The 19,124-nt window shown below is 34.5% G+C and overlaps 4 protein-coding genes across 4 annotated transcripts; 2 read left to right on the forward strand and 2 right to left on the reverse strand.

The window, feature by feature from the left end:
• Window positions 1,518–5,966, forward strand: LOC105168852 (SNAP25 homologous protein SNAP33). Its single transcript, XM_011089026.2, has 6 exons — window positions 1,518–1,809; window positions 2,716–3,311; window positions 4,335–4,428; window positions 4,585–4,715; window positions 5,427–5,524; window positions 5,656–5,966. The coding sequence occupies exons 2-6, from the start codon at window positions 2,817–2,819 to the stop codon at window positions 5,753–5,755; spliced, it is 918 nt and encodes a 305-aa protein (XP_011087328.1). The 5' UTR covers window positions 1,518–1,809; window positions 2,716–2,816; the 3' UTR covers window positions 5,756–5,966.
• On the forward strand, window positions 7,306–7,656 carry LOC105169389 (CLAVATA3/ESR (CLE)-related protein 10-like). Its single transcript, XM_011089783.1, has one exon. It carries the CDS (start codon window positions 7,306–7,308, stop codon window positions 7,654–7,656), a length of 351 nt encoding a protein of 116 aa, XP_011088085.1.
• Window positions 10,336–15,245, reverse strand: LOC105169390 (probable disease resistance RPP8-like protein 2). Its single transcript, XM_011089784.2, has 2 exons — window positions 14,550–15,245; window positions 10,336–11,816 (listed from the first exon to the last, which is right to left on the reverse strand). The coding sequence occupies exons 1-2, from the start codon at window positions 15,009–15,011 to the stop codon at window positions 10,365–10,367; spliced, it is 1,914 nt and encodes a 637-aa protein (XP_011088086.1). The 5' UTR covers window positions 15,012–15,245; the 3' UTR covers window positions 10,336–10,364.
• Window positions 15,811–18,530, reverse strand: LOC105168853 (putative late blight resistance protein homolog R1B-16). Its single transcript, XM_011089027.2, has 2 exons — window positions 16,764–18,530; window positions 15,811–16,679 (listed from the first exon to the last, which is right to left on the reverse strand). The coding sequence occupies exons 1-2, from the start codon at window positions 18,383–18,385 to the stop codon at window positions 15,932–15,934; spliced, it is 2,370 nt and encodes a 789-aa protein (XP_011087329.1). The 5' UTR covers window positions 18,386–18,530; the 3' UTR covers window positions 15,811–15,931.

Raw genomic sequence — 19,124 nt, forward strand, 5'->3', positions numbered from 1 at the left:
TTTCCTGCTGTATCGAATTTGGATCAATGTATTTCAAGAATAGAATTTCCATTTCATATAAGTGAAGTCAATCGAACTAGTTTGGATAATCTAATATTACAAGGTACTTTTGGGGACACCCATCTAATGTTTGAATTTGTGTTTTAAGTGTTTGATTTTGTATTTTGGAGATAGAGAGAGAAAAATAGAGATAAGTAAGTGTATGTTGAATATAAATGGTATGTTTGGATCTGTGTTTTGAGGTAACTTGAAATATTTTAAAATAAGTGGTGTAAGTTTGATATTGAGATTTGGAGACAAAAATCACTGTTCATTGTAAAATCATATCTCTTTTATATATATTTTTATACATAAATATTGTGTATTTAATATTTTATTTTTGAGAAACAAGAATGACTGTTTATTGTCAAATTATGTCTCTTTTATATTATATATGTAAGTGTATATATACATATATTATAAATAGAAAGTTGAAAAATAAAAAACACACATATAAGATATAAAAATACAAAAATAAATATAGGGGCAGTGTTTGAGAGTTCAACATCTCAAAGTTGTTGTCTTGGGTTCGAAATCTATTATGCTCGCATCTTAGTGGTTGTATACGTGGAAAAAAAAAAAAATGACATAAATCCTTAAATTCAATTAATTATATCCAAATATATTTTTAGATAATTTTCACCAAATATACTTTGAGTATGTACATGATTTAGTAACTAATTTTTAAAAATAATGATTTTGTTAAATGTAGATGAAAAATGATTGCACTCACACAAACGAAACCCAAAACACTGTCGTTTTATAAGGATACGATCGAAAAAAAAATTGAACCAAAATAATATATATATATATTTATACTATTATAAAAAAAAATATTTTGTCTTATCAATTTTTTTTAAATACCCGAATTATCTTTTATTTTATTTATTTCCTTTAAATTTTTTTGGTCATATTAATAATTTTAATATTTTTTAATAATGTCATAATTAATATATATTTTTCTCTTAACTACCCATTATTCTCCACCTTTATTATCTTTTCATAATTTTTTTTTTCTTATCATCTTGAGGTGTTTTTTTATATGCTTGCAGGAGTCGCGTGCCATGATAACTAGTTCTATTATAAAAGAGAACCTTTTATTCTACCAATTTTTGAAATTTTTTTCTTTTATTTTATTTTTTTCATTAAAAAAATTTAATCAGACTAATAATTTTAATATTTTTTAATAATTTCATAATTGTATATATATATATTTCTTTTAACTACCTATTATTCTATATTTTTCTCTCACTTAATTCTCCATATGTATAGTAATGTATAACTATAATTTATTATTTCACATTAATTTTTTATATGATCTCGAAAATCACATGCGATGATAATTAATATATATATATATATATATATATATATATATACATATATAGACCTTTTTCAAAATAAAATTACATCTAGAAAGACTATGTCACTAGGCAAAGACAAATACGTTGAAAAGTTGGTTTTGAAAGAGCCATAGCCGAGTTTTTGAATTTTTCCACGGACTGCAGTTTCTTACCAGTTTCACCTTTCATCACTTGTCCCCTGGTTTACCAATTCTCTTGATCAAGATTTTCATGTACTAGTATTTAATTTGTATGTGTCGATCGAATTGAAAACTCAACCACTTCAAGATTCGTCCTTTTCCAACTCTCTCTCTAGTTTCTCTCAAGATTTGGGCGCTCTGAAGTTTGGTGAAAGAAGTGTTATTCTCGGAGCTCTTCACTTCTATCCAAGTCAAGATTATCCCTTTCATCTTTCTTGAAATTTCAGGTATTCCGCCAAGATTTCTTTCTTAATCTGCACGTTTTTGAATCATATTTTTTGTTTTGCTTCTAAGAGATGGTTTGGATTAATCTTTCCAATATTTGGAGTTTTGGGTCAACTACCCTTCATGGTTATTGTTTTGATCAGAACTCAATTTCTGATTGTTCTAGCTTAAAGATATGTGATTTCTGAGTTTATCTGTGATTGTGCAGTTATTTTTGTTTTTACTGATTTTATGCTTGTTTCTCAATGCAAATTCTGAGTGGTTCTTTTCCTTTTCTTGGTTAATTTGCTTGTATTGATTATGTGATCGAAAGCCAGGTTTTAAGAATCTTTGATGTAGTTATTATCATGTTTGAACTTTTGAGGAGCCCTTTTTGCCTTTTTGTGAATCTTCCTTTGAGGGTTTGGTCCATTTTGTCATTATTGCTGCATCAATTGTAAAGGAATAAAGGGAAGTGAAAGAAAGAAAGAAGGTCTTTCGGTTATGAAATAGCATGTAAAAGTGCAAAGCTGAGATGCTTTATGTTGTGCTGACCTGTGATCAAGAAATATAACATCTGGATGTTGGAATTTTGTGTAATTAGACAAGTCATCTGGAAGGATATCATTGATAGTGGCTTTCGCATGAAAGTTTTCTAATATATCCTTAACATTTGCATTTCAAATCTCTCTCTCTCATTGTAAATCTAACCACTTCATCTTCTACATCACATGGTTTCAATTGTTTTTCCATTCTGCAATATTAAGTTTCCATTATAATAACCTGTTAATATTTCTTTTACCTATGTGTTCATGTCATGCTGCCTTTCCAAAATTGTTTTGCCTATTAGTTGCTTATGGTTGTAGCTATGGTTTATCAATAACAAGCATGCTCTCACAGTTTTTTTCCATTTGGTTCTGTACTTTCAGGCTCTTGTACAAACCCAAGACAGAATCTTTGGTTGATCAAAAGTGCACCTTCCCCAACAAAACATAGTGTAATTTGATCCATATTATTTTCCCACTACAAAATGTTTGGTCTTAAGAAATCTCCCTTACATAGGTTTTCTAAGCACAACTCAGCTGACTCTGCATTTCCTGTTAGTAACCATGCGAATCCTTTTGATTCGGATGATGAGTTGGATAATAAGAAAATCCGTGAAGCTTCTGCAAGAACATCGTCAGAACCCTCGCTTGTTGCGTCAAATTTGAGCACGAATCCTTTTGATGACGATGAAACTAAAGGAACCTCCTCAACTCAATGGTCTATTAATTCATCAGCAAGAAACAGGTACAAGAATGATTTCCGTGACTCTGGAGGATTAGAGAACCAGACTGTGCAGGAATTGGAAAGTTATGCTTTATATAAGGCTGAGGAGACTACGAAGTCTGTCAATGATTGCCTCAAGATTGCTGAGGAGATGAGAGAAGATGCTACTAAAACTTTGGTTACTTTGCATCAACAGGGGGAGCAAATTACTAGAACTCACATGGTTGCTGCTGATATGGACCATGACCTTAGCAGGGTATGTCTTATTAAGTTTCCAACTGGTATTATGTTAATGCATTAAGATTTGTCAATTAAACGGGAAAAAGATTGACTATTTGTATTTTGATATACATGAGAGGATTATTATTGATATATGATGCAACCTTCACTTTTTGCCTTCTTAAGATTTAAACCAGAGTATGGATAATCTAATCCTGCTACTAAAAAAATAAGCAGAAAGAATGAGCATGGGTCATTTTTATGCTTCATAATGAATATTTGGGTGGGGGAATGAGTATTGCTAAATTAGGTTAAAATCGGTTCCTTCATTCGGTTTCAGTGGTTTCATTAAGGATTAATTTCTCACAAGCTTCCTATTTTCTCTCTCATTATTCAGTTTCAATTAGGACCTATACAATTTCTCATGAGAACCTGTACATTAATTACTTCATATGCCTTTGTCAAGTATTGCTTCTGTGATTTTCTTGTTTGCTTGTTTCTCCTTCTTTTTCATTGCCTGATGTGTGTGTTTGGAAGGATGAGAAATGACAAAAAAGCATGGCCTAAATCTCTTTCCATTACTGAACTTTATAACAATCTTGTATCCTATATCCCACATGCTTATCCAATAGAGTTGGAAACAGCCAGTTGTTTCTCATATCTTTCCCCGCAGTAGTAAGTTCTGCAAATCAGATTCGATTGGATTCTAAGTCATGTAAAGGCTTTTTGCCTGGGAATAATGCAGGCTTCTGAAATATACCTCACATCTAAGACTTTCTTTCATTTCTCTCCTTTATGTCTTTAGAACTTTAAAAAATTTGTTTTCCCTATTTGCAAGGGAGAAATTGACCTACACTCTGTGGAACAAATATATAACTCTGGCAACCAACCGATCTTATGGATTGGACGATTCATGTGGAATTTCATTATGATTTGTCATTATGCTACTTAATGTTGAAGATGCTGTATCTTTCTTTTGTTCTTCTGTAAACATTTTGAAGCTGTAACTTCCTTTTCTGTTGATCATCTAGGGTCTTAAATTATTTGATATTGATATTAGGGTGAGAAGCTTTTGGGAAGCCTTGGGGGCATATTCTCTAAGACATGGAAGCCGAAGAAGACTCGCCCAATAACAGGGCCTTTAATCACCAGAGGTACTCAGTCAACTTTCTACCCCCTATACCAGTAGTAGCATTGTTTGTTAGACATGTATACAGAGGTAATTTGTGGCTTATGACTAGACATTTAGCAGGGTTTTTACCTTGCTTTGTGTGAGCGACTTGTCGTTTAATACTTTGATGATCTTGCAGACGATGCAGTACATAGGAAGGGTAACCACTTGGAGCAGAGGGAAAGATTGGGGCTGACTTCTGCCTCAAAGGAAATATCACATACACGCAAACAATCTTCTGAACCCACCAATGCTTTGCAGAAAGTCGAGGTATGCTAGTGATATGCTGAAAATTTTGACGTAAATTTCTAGAGTCCTGTGCTGTAGGCAGTGATACTATTTGTTCTATTAGTTTCTGGCTTGTGTTAATGTTAATATTACTTTAGTGAAGTAGGTTGTGGCTACTGTCTCTAGTCTTGAGCGACCCTTCTTGAGAATATGCACATATAAAGTGTTCGAGAAGTGCAACTTGGCGTTAACCGGCTATTTCTTTAGGAACTGTTCAACTGAACTTATTTAAGAGATCTTATAAGTTCCTATTTTGTGTGAGGTTTTACCTTTATTTTAGAAATAAACTCTTGAAGTGTTATGATAAAAAAAAAGGATAGAGTTTATAACTCATAAAGATCGACAATTTTGTAATTAATATATGATCAAAAGTGAAAACTGTTATTAATATCTTAAAATTAAATCAAGAACTCTTTTCTTTTCTTTTTTTTTTTTTAATTTTTTATTTATAGAAAATCAACTTACAACATCCTAACTTATAATCTCCTCTAAAAATTTTACCTAACATTTTAAAATAGCTTATGAAAGGTTTGAGGAGCTTATAAGCTCACCCAAAGCACCCGCCTAGTCTTGTGAAGATATCTGAAGCTTTTGATTCCTCTTTTATTCTTTTGATGTATAATTTATCCACTCTGCAACTTGGAGGTGTCCTCACGTACAAGCAACTTACTGAATTGCGCGGGATTATGACAGGTAGAAAAGGTGAAACAAGATGATGCCCTTGCAGATTTAAGTAATATTCTGGGGGAGCTAAAGGATATGGCTATTGATATGGGATCCGAAATCGAAAGGTAGTTTTCCCACCTTTCTCATTAATTCCTTTTTGTTTCGTTTTCATTTTCCGCATTATGTGATACCAACATCCTATGCTGACCTCTGGAGGGGCTAATTATTCTCTTAATTCTTTTTCTAAACAATGCAGGCAGAACAAAGCTTTGGACCATGTTCAAGATGATGTTGAAGTGCTAAATATTCGTGTTAAAGGTGCTAATCAGCGTACCCGTCGTTTGCTTGGCAAGTAGGACACTCAATCTGACAGCCCTGTGACGTTGGCTTCATCTATTGTGTAACTTTCCGTTATGCTGTCTCTTGGCAATTACCTGTTCAACCAACTCTCTCAGCTTTCTATCCATTCTTAGAATTTGTTGCCTCCATGTAGAGTTACTAATTACAAGATTCAATATATTTACCTATTGATCGTCCTAAATATAGTTGATGATGGTTATTTGTTTGTGTTTGTTCCAATGCAACCCTTATCCTTCATAGTTAGAAGATGCTTGGGAACTGATTCTTTGCTGACTCTGTTCATTTTTTGAGTGCTCTAAGTTTTGCAGCACGAGAACACGAATGACTCGGTTCTTAAAAGCATGGTTGGGGTCTGGCACAAGTTCTCGGACTTAGAGCTTATAAATTATTGAAAAGTGTTTAGTAAAATTTTTAAAATATGAGCTTATAAGATCCACAAGTATAAGCTCCCCTAAACAAAGTAAGAAGTTCTCAGCTTATTTTGAGATTTTGACGAACCCCCATAATTTTTTGTCGTATGAAGAACAAAAATGCCATTATTAACGAGCCTCATAATTTTATTTTACTTAAACATTTAAACAATTTACTTCTAGAATAAGATCTAACTTCTTGTCATTAGTTTCAAAAACATTTTATAAGACGTATTAACTTATATTTCATAATTGTTGCTGAAGGTCTTTTGTGAAACATCATGATGTTTTTCTGCTGTAGTTTCCTACTATTTCATACATAAGTTTCCTACTCGTGTGCATAGCTTCTAGATGATGAGCAACTTTATGATCAAAATGTTACAAAGTTGTTAATTAGATCGAAAGCCCTTCACTGCAGAGTGGATTTAATTTCTCATAAATTACTGTCATAAGTGAATTGGGATCCGTCTACTTATGAAGAACTAAGGATCAAAATCAACTTAACTGCAATAGATCTGGACTGCAACTAGATCGTCAGTATTGGTCTGTTAGACCCGATCTTGATCAACGAAACGTTGTCCCGTTACTACTACCTTTGGTCTTTGTTGTGAAGCTGTAGAAGATGTTATACGTATGTTATCTCAAGTAACTTCGTTCAACATATTTATTTTATGTATGATAAATCAATCTCAAACGACCTTTATTGATCAATCTCAAACCAAATCTAAAGAAGCATTAATGTGCTACTAATATTGTTACTCATAGCAATGCAGTAATTGCTTCTTATCACATAGTAATAATCACTATTTGCTTTAATATGTGTAGTCATCAACCGCATTTGCACTTGAAAGGCAAAGCCTCCCACAAGTCTTCCATTGCCTATTTTCATGCTCTAAACATACACCTTATCAACAAAATCACCTTTCCCCCCCCTCCTTTTTGGTACCGAAAACACAGTGCCTCATTCATTGTAGCATTTATGGTGTTAAGTACATGGTTCATGGGTCACTTGTTTGAGTTTTAAATACCCCATTTACAAACTTTCATTTTCATCATGCTCTTCTTCTTCTTCTTCTTACCTCAAATTTCACTGTCAACTTCACTGCTATTCTGCCCCTCTCCTCATCACAATCTGCATGAAGAACTCACGGCCACCCACCGCCACCGCCACCTCAAGTAGCTGGATTGCTGTCGTGGTTGTTATGGTTGTTATCATGGCTGCAGCAAATAGTGAATGTTCAAGTGTAACACCACAAGCAACCATCACTACTGATTCTAACAAGCCCCAAGTTAGCAATTATTATGCGTTTCCTCCAAGCCGGCCTCGTCTCCTCCTTCGACCTCAAATGCACCACCACCCACCACAGAGGCCACTTCCACCACCACCACCACCACCACCATGTAGCAACGGTGATGATGATATCGACCCAAGATATGGCGTTGAGAAGCGACTCGTCCCAAGTGGACCGAATCCCTTGCACAATTGACATCATGGACATTACTAATCGCAATATATCTCTAGTAACCGATTCTCTTCTCTTTCTTACCTGCGCTTCTTCTTTTCTCATTCATGTACTATGAGCACTTGTACTAAACCAGGAAGAAAAATTAAAAAAAAGAAAACATTGATTGAGACAGCTTTTCTACTTAAGTTATACCAGCATGCATGAATTAATTCATTGCAGGAAAATTATAGTATGGGAGGAGGCAAAAAAGCCTGTCACCTTTGTGTGTAACGTATGCATGTAAGCTAAGGCAGTAGTGTAGTAAACCTTTTTCCATGTCCCTGCTGCTTCTCTTACCTGAAACAATTAATGTGCTTGACTTTTTAGTACAACAGCTGCATTGGATTAGAATCAGAATTTACTCTTACCTGCCGTTCGACAGAATAGAGGGTTTTCTAAGTTGTTGCAGAATCTCAATGACCATGTCATAATGAACTAATCACAACTGACGGTGAGAGAATGCTGTCAATGTATTGAGATATGAGAAAAAGGCAACGGCATTGGCTTCTCTATAGCAGAGGTAGAGACAGAGTTTTCATGATGTAGTAAGTCGAGCATTAATGTAAGAGCAGTGTGTCATAGGAGCATGCACCTAAGACAGGTCATTCTTGAAGATTTGAGTCTTGTGAAGTCATACCTCTCCTTGCTGGAAAAAGTAAGGGGTAGGAAGGTTGTGTATATATGTTAGATAACAGGTGCGGCAAAAATTTAGCTCTTGCAAAGGTTTCTAGGCAATATATCATTGGAGATATGACGACCAGTTTTTCAAGATAGCAGCACTTCAAATCTTAAAAAATATATGAGTTAAAGAATGCTTTGAATCAATCTCTCCAATATTACTAAAATGTGTTGCCTTTTTAATTTGATATCCTTAAAAGTGCGTCATATTTGGATGGATAGAATGAAGAATAAGTGGATCTATATATAGAAGTTTAGACATTGTTCTCGCACATTAAGGCCTATTTAATAGATTAGACACAATTAGATAATATATAATTGGACACTGCTAATCATAGTACCATGTGTTTATGATCTTATTATGTACCATATATTAAGATCTATTATTTATTATCGAAATTTAACGAGAAGAAAATAGAATGAATTATATCAGTTAAAATCATGTCTTCCATCTCTCCAAAGTCCAAAAACATACCAGAATATAATTTTTCTACAGATTTGTTCAATGGACAAAGCATGAATGCATGCAGTACATTCATTCAAAAAGTCAAAATTATGAAAATTCAAATTGGTACACAAGCATCATGTGTTGGGAACAGTTCAATTAATAAATATTGTGCACTTCGCATTTGCATTGCACAATCAGAACAAATTGCAATTTCAATGTAGGCTTATCTAAACAAACCCAAACATCTGAAATTACAAGAGATTCCATAGCTAAATAATTGACATGTATTATCAATTACAGAACATTTCGTGTATGTTCATGGAAATTGAAAATTTTTAAATTTGTTTTAAATCGTAGTATATTTCTATTATGTTGTACTTGCTGCATTTATGTGTTAAATGAAATAACATATATAATATGGATTGTAACAAAAAATTCAATTTAAGTCTCGTAGCGGCACAAATATGTATCAATAATATCGACTTTGTTCAAATACAAATCAAGAATAGGTCCTTAATTTCACCGCCTTACAGAAATTTCAAAATGCACAAATCTTCAAAAACGTGCAGATTAAGAAAGAAATCTTGGCGGAATACCTGAAATTTCAAGAAAGATGAAAGGGATGATCTTGACTTGGATAGAAGTGAAGAGCTCCGAGAATAACACTTCTTTGAAAAGATGTTATTATGCACAAACCTTAATACCACCGTCTGCCTCTTTGCGACAGCAAGCGCGTGAGGTCAGAGAGGCGGCGGTTCTGGTGGAAGGCGTCAACGGTCATTGCTTCGCCTACTCCCTTATATTGTAGCCAAGTCGTATTCACGAGCAATTAGCTTCAGTTCACCCCTTGTGTTGCTTTGTTGTTGTGCAGATCTCTGTTGTTGTATTCTCCGGGCAGAATCAATTGCGGATTTCTTGACGTTATCCATGTCCAACGTCTCAAGTTTCTCCACCAGGCTATCCGGAACTTGTTGGAGTTTCATGCAGTTCCTAAGTAGAAGACATTTGAGTTTAGGGAAATGGTGGGATGCTGGTCCTGAGAGGGTCCAACACTCCAGATAGACATGGTCTTTAATGTAGAGATATTCGAGGGAAGTGAAACCTCCATCCACATCCACAACGTCCCAACGTTCTCCAATGCATGCTAACATTTCCAGCTTGAGGATCTGCAGGGCATTAAGCTTTCCCAATACAGACATATGCTCCCACTTCAAATTTGTCCCTTTTAAAGTGAGCTTCCTCAGATTTGGTGGGAATAGTTCTGGTTGAAGAACGCCTTCCAATCCATCAATATATTCTAGCTTCAACTTTTCAAGATGAACCATGTCTGCCAAGCAGTTGATATCCCAATCAATACTGTCTTCCTCCCCCACAATTCCTAATTTCTTTAAGTTTGGGAACTTGCCAAGCACTTGCTTGGTGCAACATTCGGCTCGTATTTGGGAGAGTGTCTGAAGCTTTTCTCCAGCTCCGCCTTTCCCTTGCTTGTTGGGTAGCATAATGGGTCCGAAGGTTGTCTTGACATGAGTTAGCTGCATTATTTCCGATATATCTGCTTGGAATGTCACAGAAAGTCCGCACAATATAATAGTCTGTAAATTCCAGAGCTTTGAGATATCCTTTTGAAACCAGAGGGGGCTGCCAGAGCTATATACCTCAAGTGAACTAATTGGTAAATTTCAGTGGGACTTTTTTCTATTGTAATAAGCTCGGCATCAATAACCCTGAGCATATTAGAGGTCTTGATGAAACCTCGAAAGCCGTCTTCGTTCACCTTGCAGAAGAGGTTTTCCCTGTTGAAAAAACAAAAAGTACGGAGTTTCCTGCCTTTTGGTCTTTGTCGGAAGAAGCACTCATTAGGTGGTTGGATGCAAAGGCGACGCAAGTTCTGTATTTCTGAAACCTGAGGTTCAAACTCACCATCCCTAAACATTCTTATCTCTTCAAACAAGTTCTGATTCTGGAATGCAGCATGATTTTTGCAGAATTCGCGTATCACGTCGTGAAGACGGCATGTTTTCACTCCACCTCCCAGCTTTCCTTTATTGACCATCACCAAGTTCCTTCTTATAAGATCCTCCAGCTTTTCATTTCCAATTTCCTCCAAGCTTTTTCCACCAGGCTTTCTTGTTATGAATCCTTCAGCTATCCACATGCGGATCAATCTCCAAGCCGTTATCTCAAAGTCTTCAGGATACATCCCCAGATACAGAAAGCAATCTCTCAAGTCATATGGCAGTTCATCGTAACTTAATAATATAATCCTCTCAACCCGCTTCTGCTCCTCATCATTAACATATGTTCCCAGCCTATCAGATACATTTTCCCACTCATTTTTGGTATTGCTAATGGATGACAATTTATTTAACAGAATTCCTCCTATGACAACAATCTGAAGTGGCAAGCCGCAGCATCGCTCGGCTATAAGTCTTCCAGTCGGTTCCAGTTCCGATGGGCATCTATCCATGTCACCAAATACTTCTACCTGGAGGAGCTCCCAACTTTCCTCCCGACTTAGAAACCGTAACCTGTGGGGCTCTCTTTTACGATTTGCACGCCGCACCACATTCTCAAAACAACTGGTGATCAGGACTTTACCCAATTTATTACTTTTAGGCAGGGCTGCTTCGATTTGATTCCAAGCATCAACAGTCCACACATCATCCATGATTATCAAGAACTTCCCTGCAGACGACAGATGCTGCTTAACTTGTTGACACAATTCCTCTTCACTCATTCCAGACATGTATTCCTGAGTGAACTGTTTGAGAATAGTGAGAAAGATATCCTTGTTTTTGAAGTCTTGAGAAACGTAAACCCAAATTACAGTGGGGAATTTATTTCGAATTCTTGAATCACGATAAATCTTGAAAGCCGTAGTTGTCTTTCCAAGGCCAGGCATACCAATGATGGAGATAACTTCAAATTCCTCCGAGTGTTGTTCATTCAGATGCTTTATTATTTTGTCTGCCTCATCATCAAGACCTACTATTCTCTTTTCCTGTGATAATGAAACCTGTGCATGATTGACAATGCATAGATGAAATTAGAGAAATTCAAGACTCTCATATATAACTAGTCTATATATTGGTAATATTTTCCCTGTTTTCACCATGATTTTGACATTTTACTTGGAGCCCATTGTGAAAAGACAATTATACCATTGCTTAAGTATTCCTTTTAATAATAAATAAAAGTTTAGTTATAATGAAGTGTGTGAACATTAATATAATAAATAACTAATTTAAAACCTTACTGAGCAGTAAAATAATTGACATAAATGCAAGTATTTTTATGCTTTAAAAGAAGCATATTGGTCCCATTGTATTGTATGTGTGCTAATGAGAACAAAAATTGATATAAAAAAATTCAACTATTGAGACTTGAGTCAATCTTTTACTACTTGTCTTTTTTAGCATTAGATAATCTAAATGCATTACTTTTACATCTATTTTCATATTAATTAACTTATACAATAGTTTTCAACACGTGCAAAGCACGAGATATGTTTTAATATATATATATATATAAAAGTATGAATTCCAAAGTGTGAAAGCACAATTATACCCTTACTACTTGACTTTTTTAGCACTTATCAATTAAAATATTTTTTTTTCAATTTATTTGAAAATATAATCGTATAATACTCATATTTCAGTGGCAGTATCATAACTAATATCATCAACTTAAAATTTTATGTTAAGCAAAGGTAACGGATCGGAAGGGGAGAGTGTACATTATTTCAAAAAATACACTAGTTTTTTGCTTATTGGTTTAACACATGACAGTTTTCAACTAAACCTTTAAAATATTGGGGGATTTTATGCAATTTGCCCAAAAATAAAATATTTTTTTTTAAAAAAGATAAATTTTATTGATACCCATTTAAGTTAAAAAATAAAGCTAGAGCTCTACCCATTAAGGAGTGTTAATGTAATATTTTTTAGTGGTGTTTGTGTAAATTTTATCTCTAAATAAGGGGTGTAGTTGTTGTAATTTCAACTATAAATTCAAGACTATACAAAAATCATGAAATGTTTGTCTAATTTAGCCTAGCCTCCTGGATGTTAATGTAATTTACCCTAAAAAATTTACAAATAAAAAATTATCAATTTTATTAATTGAATTTCTTATCAAGGATTAAAATCTCTATGGGACTTTAGTAATTAGATTTATTCCAATATTATTTTTTTATATTATATTTTACTTTTGCTTAACAATATCAGTGATTCTAAAAGTTAATTACAAAGAACACAATATTTCTCATCAATTAAAACAATTACCATCATTTTTTTAAAAATAGTGCTATATACTAATATTTAGATGAGATAAATATAAAAAAATATTATGGGTTAATTACATTTTTTCATCTGAATTATGACCGTTTTTACACTTTGACATCTAAATATTATTTTTGTACCAATTTACCATCTCAACATTAAGAAATTTTGCACTTTGCCATTAATAACTATTTTTGTACAAGTTTTTTGTCAAAAAAAAAAAAAAAATATCACATGCATTACGCATGTGATATTTAAGAGTTATTTAATGTGATATTTTTTGCATATGCACATGCATGTGATTTTTCCAGCAACAAAATCAGCAAAAAATCGGTCATATATGGTGAAGAGCAAATTTCACAATGTTTAGATGATAAGTTGACTCAAAAATAAATTTAGATTGCAAAGTGTAAAAATAGGCATAGTTCGAATGACAAAATATAATTTGTTCTAAATTATTAACTTAATATTTTTCTGCAGTTAACAAATAATATATTCACCTCTAAGTATATACTTCTACACGAACAGTGCACATGATACGTTCTAGTCGCCTGATAAGTTTGGATACTGCCTCTACCAACAAATTAAACTACTGCATCAAAACTTTGAAAATTTTGCCTTATGTTTGTTTTCGGTTTTGGGCCATCTCTGAGATGGCCCAAAACAGAAGCAATGTTTGCCATTGCTTGTTTTGCTATGTTTTTATCTTGTTTCTAAGTATTTAATTTTTAAATACAAATATATTTTATTTTAACCACTTAATATTTTATACGTAATATTTTCTACATCATTGGAATAATTAAAAATTTTAAAAAATATAAAATAATATAATTATTCTACGCGGTTAATTCATATATTACATTATTTGAATAATGTATTTAAATTTATCACCTCGAATAGAACAACTAACAAAAAATATTGTTAATCCATTATTAGAGTGCATTTAATTATTTTTAAAAGTGTATTTACATAAATTATTTTTTTTCATTTCCATACATATATAATTAGGAAATAATATTTATTTTAATCCACTCACAACTAAATAAATTATATATATTTTTATACATATATATATAAATATATATAAAAAAGACATGATTTGACAATGAACAGTATTTTTTGTCTCCCCACTACCCAACATCAAACATAACATACTTATTTTATATAATCTCCAAAAACAAATCCAAACATACACACTATCTCTAACTTATTTTTATTTATTTTTGTTTTTCTCTCTCTATCTCCACAAAATACCCAAAAACAAGTTAAAAACAAAACCAAACATAATGTTGTAGTTTTGGTCCTTTTTGGCAGAAAAAACGCCTGTGCCAGGCACGTAACTTTATGATTGGGGCTTTCTAATTAGATGGAATTATGACGATAGGATTAAATTACGAAAGTTAATTTGGGTATTAATCTTAGGATCACCATATGATCTTAAAATCATAGAAATTTAAATACATACGTACCCTTCGAAATTTGTCCACTGCATCTTTCTCTGGAGGAGCTTCATCTACTATTGGGAGAGTTGCAAATTTGATTTTAGCTTCATCGAAGACAGGTTTGATCTTATGTATCCTGATGGATCGGACCTGTTTTGCGAGGCTAAGGCGCTTTGGGGTGAAGGTGAACAATAATAGGGGCGGCATGCAGTATCTGTGCGCTGTTCTTGCTGCTGCAGCAGCATGGCTCACGCAAGCATCGATGGTGTCTTCCGCTTCATAAACAGCTTCCCGTATCTGTTTCTCCAATGCTTTGAAGAGTTCTCCCTTTAAGCGTCTGCGGGCTGAATCCCTGAGGAAGGATTGCATTAGTTCAAGCTCCTTATTCATCTCTTCCAACTCATCTTCCGCTCCGGCAATCAGACGGATTTGCTCCGCCAACAGCTTCTGCAAGTTGTCAAGAAGGAACTGTAGTGCAGTCTCTGCCATTTCTCTCTCTCTCTCTCCCTGTGTGTGTGTGTGTCTAAAATTGATTTGATTATCAGCTAACTATATATAACACTCTATTCTTCTCTTCCCTTTTGGTAGATGAAGTAAAGAATAATAATAATTAAAGCATGCATGTTTCTCTCGTTCTTGATACTTGTCTCAATAATTTCATCTTCTTCCTTCTTTTTGTCCGGACCTTGTTCGGAGATTCTAATCTAATTATACGATAAATGTAATATATTTACTCTGTAATTGGTATAAATTTTGAGAAAAATACCAATCAATAGTTATGACTAACAATTATGGTAAATAATAATTATTAATCAAGATTAAATAAAATAAATGGAAAAAAAAAAGAAACTTTTTCACAAAAAAATTATTTACCAAAGTCAATGGTAAATTGATGGGTGGTTAGTTTGAGCATCTAAATTAAGAGGGGAATTGGGTCATTATTCCATGTATATAAGGGTGGTTGGTTTTATCAAAAGCAAAATTGTTATTTCATCATTAGATTGATATAATGCAAGGTATCTTAAGATGCTTGAATACTTTCCACAAGATATCCAATACCCTCCCTAATCTCAATTCACAAATCCCAAGACATGTGCTCTGTCTTTCGCCCTTCAATCACAATCATCCCACTTCCATTCTTTTCATCAGCAAATAACCTTCTTCATCATATCCCCCACCTATCAAACCTTCATACAAACGCAAACCTAATTTATCATTTGTCTCTTGTACCATTTCATCATCTGGTTTTCCAATCACACAGGTCATTAAATTCTTACATCATTAAAAGAGAAAGACAATTTGAAAAGTAATGGATTCATAACGAAGAAACAACAGTGTTTAGCGATCCACAATTGCCTCTGATGAAGGTAATGAACAAGTGGAGGAAGAAGAACACATAATTATTACTGCTACAAAGTGCCGAAACGAACTTCAAGGTATTCATTGCCCCAGCTCTCCTGTTCTTCCTGTATCATTCTTGCTGAATCCAGCACAGAACGTTTGCATTCATGCACCTCAATTACTTGGAGTGTTGGAATGTCTCCGATGCCAGAAGGGATTTCATTAAGATGTGCGCAATGTCGAATAACCAGGTGCTCAAGTCTTGGGAAACAGATATCATCCGCTGTCCAGAATACCAGATTCAACTTTTCCATTATCAAACACTTTAGTTCGCAGAAGTCCCCTTCAATTGGCTCCCACTCTCGATTTTCGAATTCACAACCTCTTAATTTGAGAATTTGAAGATTGGGCAGGCTACCGATTATACTCATATCCCGATAACAAATTCCACAATCATCCAGACACAACTTTTTGAGGGAATACGGAAAATTGAGATTGGACAAGAGGTTGTCTTTGAGATACTTGGAGGATGTACAATTGAGTGTGTGGAGATTATGAAGACGGGATAGATCTATTACATGATCAAGTTTTTCATCGCAAAAGATTCCTAATTTCCCCAAGTTCGGAATTGTTTGAAGCACCCTATCATTAAGTCCAGAGGCTAGTATGGTAGATAGACTTTGAAGCTGATCTTGGACAACAAAATGTTCCCTATACTTATCATCATACCAGACATAAATTCCCTTGAACTTGATGTGTCTTAGTTGTGGCATGTCTAATATTTCAGGCGTCACTACATGCGGGTTAGACGAGAACCTGATTGCTTGAACAATTAAGATTTGCAAATTCCACAGTCTAGATATTGAGGAAGGTAATTCAGAAGTGGATAGAGCAAGGTACCTTAAGTTGACCAGTTGTAGTATTTCCCCTGGAAACTGATCAAGTTTTATGCCCAATATATCCAGTACCCTCAACAATCTGAATGTAGAAATCAAAGGGGATAATATCTCCTGACTTGCATCACCGATGGATAGAAAAGAACGGGTTAACTGCATTTGATCCAAGGGTCTATCAATATCTCGAATGCTATGAACACAGACACGACGTGAACATAAGTCTCCTAGGATATGCCTTCGCTTGATGGATAGAAAGTTCTCTTCATAAGCTTTCTTCACACACAGGTCCCTCAAGAGATCATGTATGCCGCAGCTCTTCACATTCCCTTGAGGACTTTGTTGTCGGATAAAAATAAGATTTCTGTCAATGAGAGCCTTTAGGTACATCTCGGCAGCCTCCTCCAATCTTTTCCCTGAAATTGGTTTCAAAAATCCCTCTGCCACCCACAATTTGATGAGTCTAGAGGCATCGATCTCAGAATCTTCTGGGAAAGCACCCATATAAAGGAGACATGGTTTAAGATAATAAGGTAAATAATTGTAAGGCAGAGATAATATATCGAGGATTTCTTCGTCCACATCAGCTCTATTCGAACTTAAATCCTCTGCAACTTGCTCCCAGAAATCTTGCCTTCTCTTTGCATAAGATAGAAGTCCACCAATCAAAGAAATTGTAAGAGGAAGGCCTCTACAGTTGTATGCAATTTTTCTCCCGATTGACTCCAATTCAGGAGAGCAAATCTCTCCAGGTGCAAATACCTTTTGATGTATAAGATTCCAGCTTTCATCATCTTTTAGAAATTGCATGTTGTGATGTGGACTCCGGAAGGCAATGAAATTAGCCAAGCTCGAATTCCTGGTGGTGATAATGATCCGACTTCCATTGTCATTATCCGGAAAGAACATTCTTATATCATTCCAAGAAGAGCTACTCCACATATCATCTAAAATAATCAGATATCTCCGACCAAACAAAGTTCGATACAGACGTTGACCTAATTCCTCATTTCCCATTTGAAGCATTTCATATGTGGGTCGTCTAGTAACAAGGCGAAGGAGGCCTAGTAGAATCTTTCCCACATCATAGTCTTGTGATATTGTAGCCCATGCTCGAACATCAAAGTGCACACTAACAAGTCGATCTTTATAAAGATTTCGGGCCAAAGTAGTCTTACCAATACCTCCCATGCCCACAATTGGAATGACCTCAAGTTTAGATCCTCCCCCCGTGAGTCGATACTTGAGCTGCATCTCACTTTCTTCCATGCTCGACATCATATCTTTGTTTGCAGAGTCAAAGTCCTCAATTAGTTTCTCAAGATCTGGAGGTGAGAAAATGAAGCTCTCACCTTCCCCACATGAAAGAAGTTGATCCACGAGGTGAGATTCAACAACATCTTCTGCCTTATATGCTATATCTCTGATTCGACTCTCCAAACCTCGTCTTCTATAACCACTCACTGCTGAAGAAGAATTTTCGAAAAGATCTTTGAAGAAATAGACCTTTTGTAAGAGGGTTTTCATTTGTGGTTTCTTGTCAGAGTCAAGAACCCAAAGAGGCTGGTGATGATCAGGGTACAGGAACTGCTCTAGGATTTGGACAAGGGATTCAAGGTTGTAAGCCATGTCGCCGGAGTTCTCTTCCTTACACAAGTGAACTAATTGGTAAATTTCAGTGCGACTTTTTTCAATTATAATAAGCTCTGGTCAGAACACCAATTATTTTTCTAGTAAATCACGGAATATAACATCGATAAGCTGATATTAATTGATTTTATAATTGACTTAAAAGTCTTTAAATAATAGATATTGTAGAAATCTCAACCTACCCCCAATCAAGTTTTGGCATCTTGAAATAATTGGTACAACATAAAATACAAAGAGCAGATGAAATGGCACTTTTTTGGGGGTGCTTTAATTAATTAATTGAGTAAAGCGGCAGTAGTAGTAGTAGAGCTGAGCATGGTGGAATTGGATATATACACATTTGTTTTCAATTAACTTTCTAAGCGTGGATGTGAATCCACAAACCATATATATGGCTCCACCTTTTCTATTTTTCTTCCATGAATTCCTATTATGTCAAGTGTTGCCTTTGAATTCTAAGTCAATAATGGCATAAATTCTTGGTTCTCACTTCAATTTTTGATCTAATTAGTCTTTACCAAATAAAATCTAAATATGTAATAATTTGATCAAATTTGTCCAAAAATTAACACTCAAAAACAAAATCCATTCCAATCCGAATTTAATTCTGATCTACTGTACCTATTTGCACACCAGAATTTGAAACCAAGACATACCCAAAAGACTTTGCACACCAGAATTTGAAACCAAGACATACCCAAAAGACCAAAGAAATTCT

The sequence above is a fragment of the Sesamum indicum genome, linkage group LG8 (genome assembly GCF_000512975.1).
Source record: "Sesamum indicum cultivar Zhongzhi No. 13 linkage group LG8, S_indicum_v1.0, whole genome shotgun sequence".
In the NCBI taxonomy this organism is placed as follows: domain Eukaryota; kingdom Viridiplantae; phylum Streptophyta; class Magnoliopsida; order Lamiales; family Pedaliaceae; genus Sesamum; species Sesamum indicum.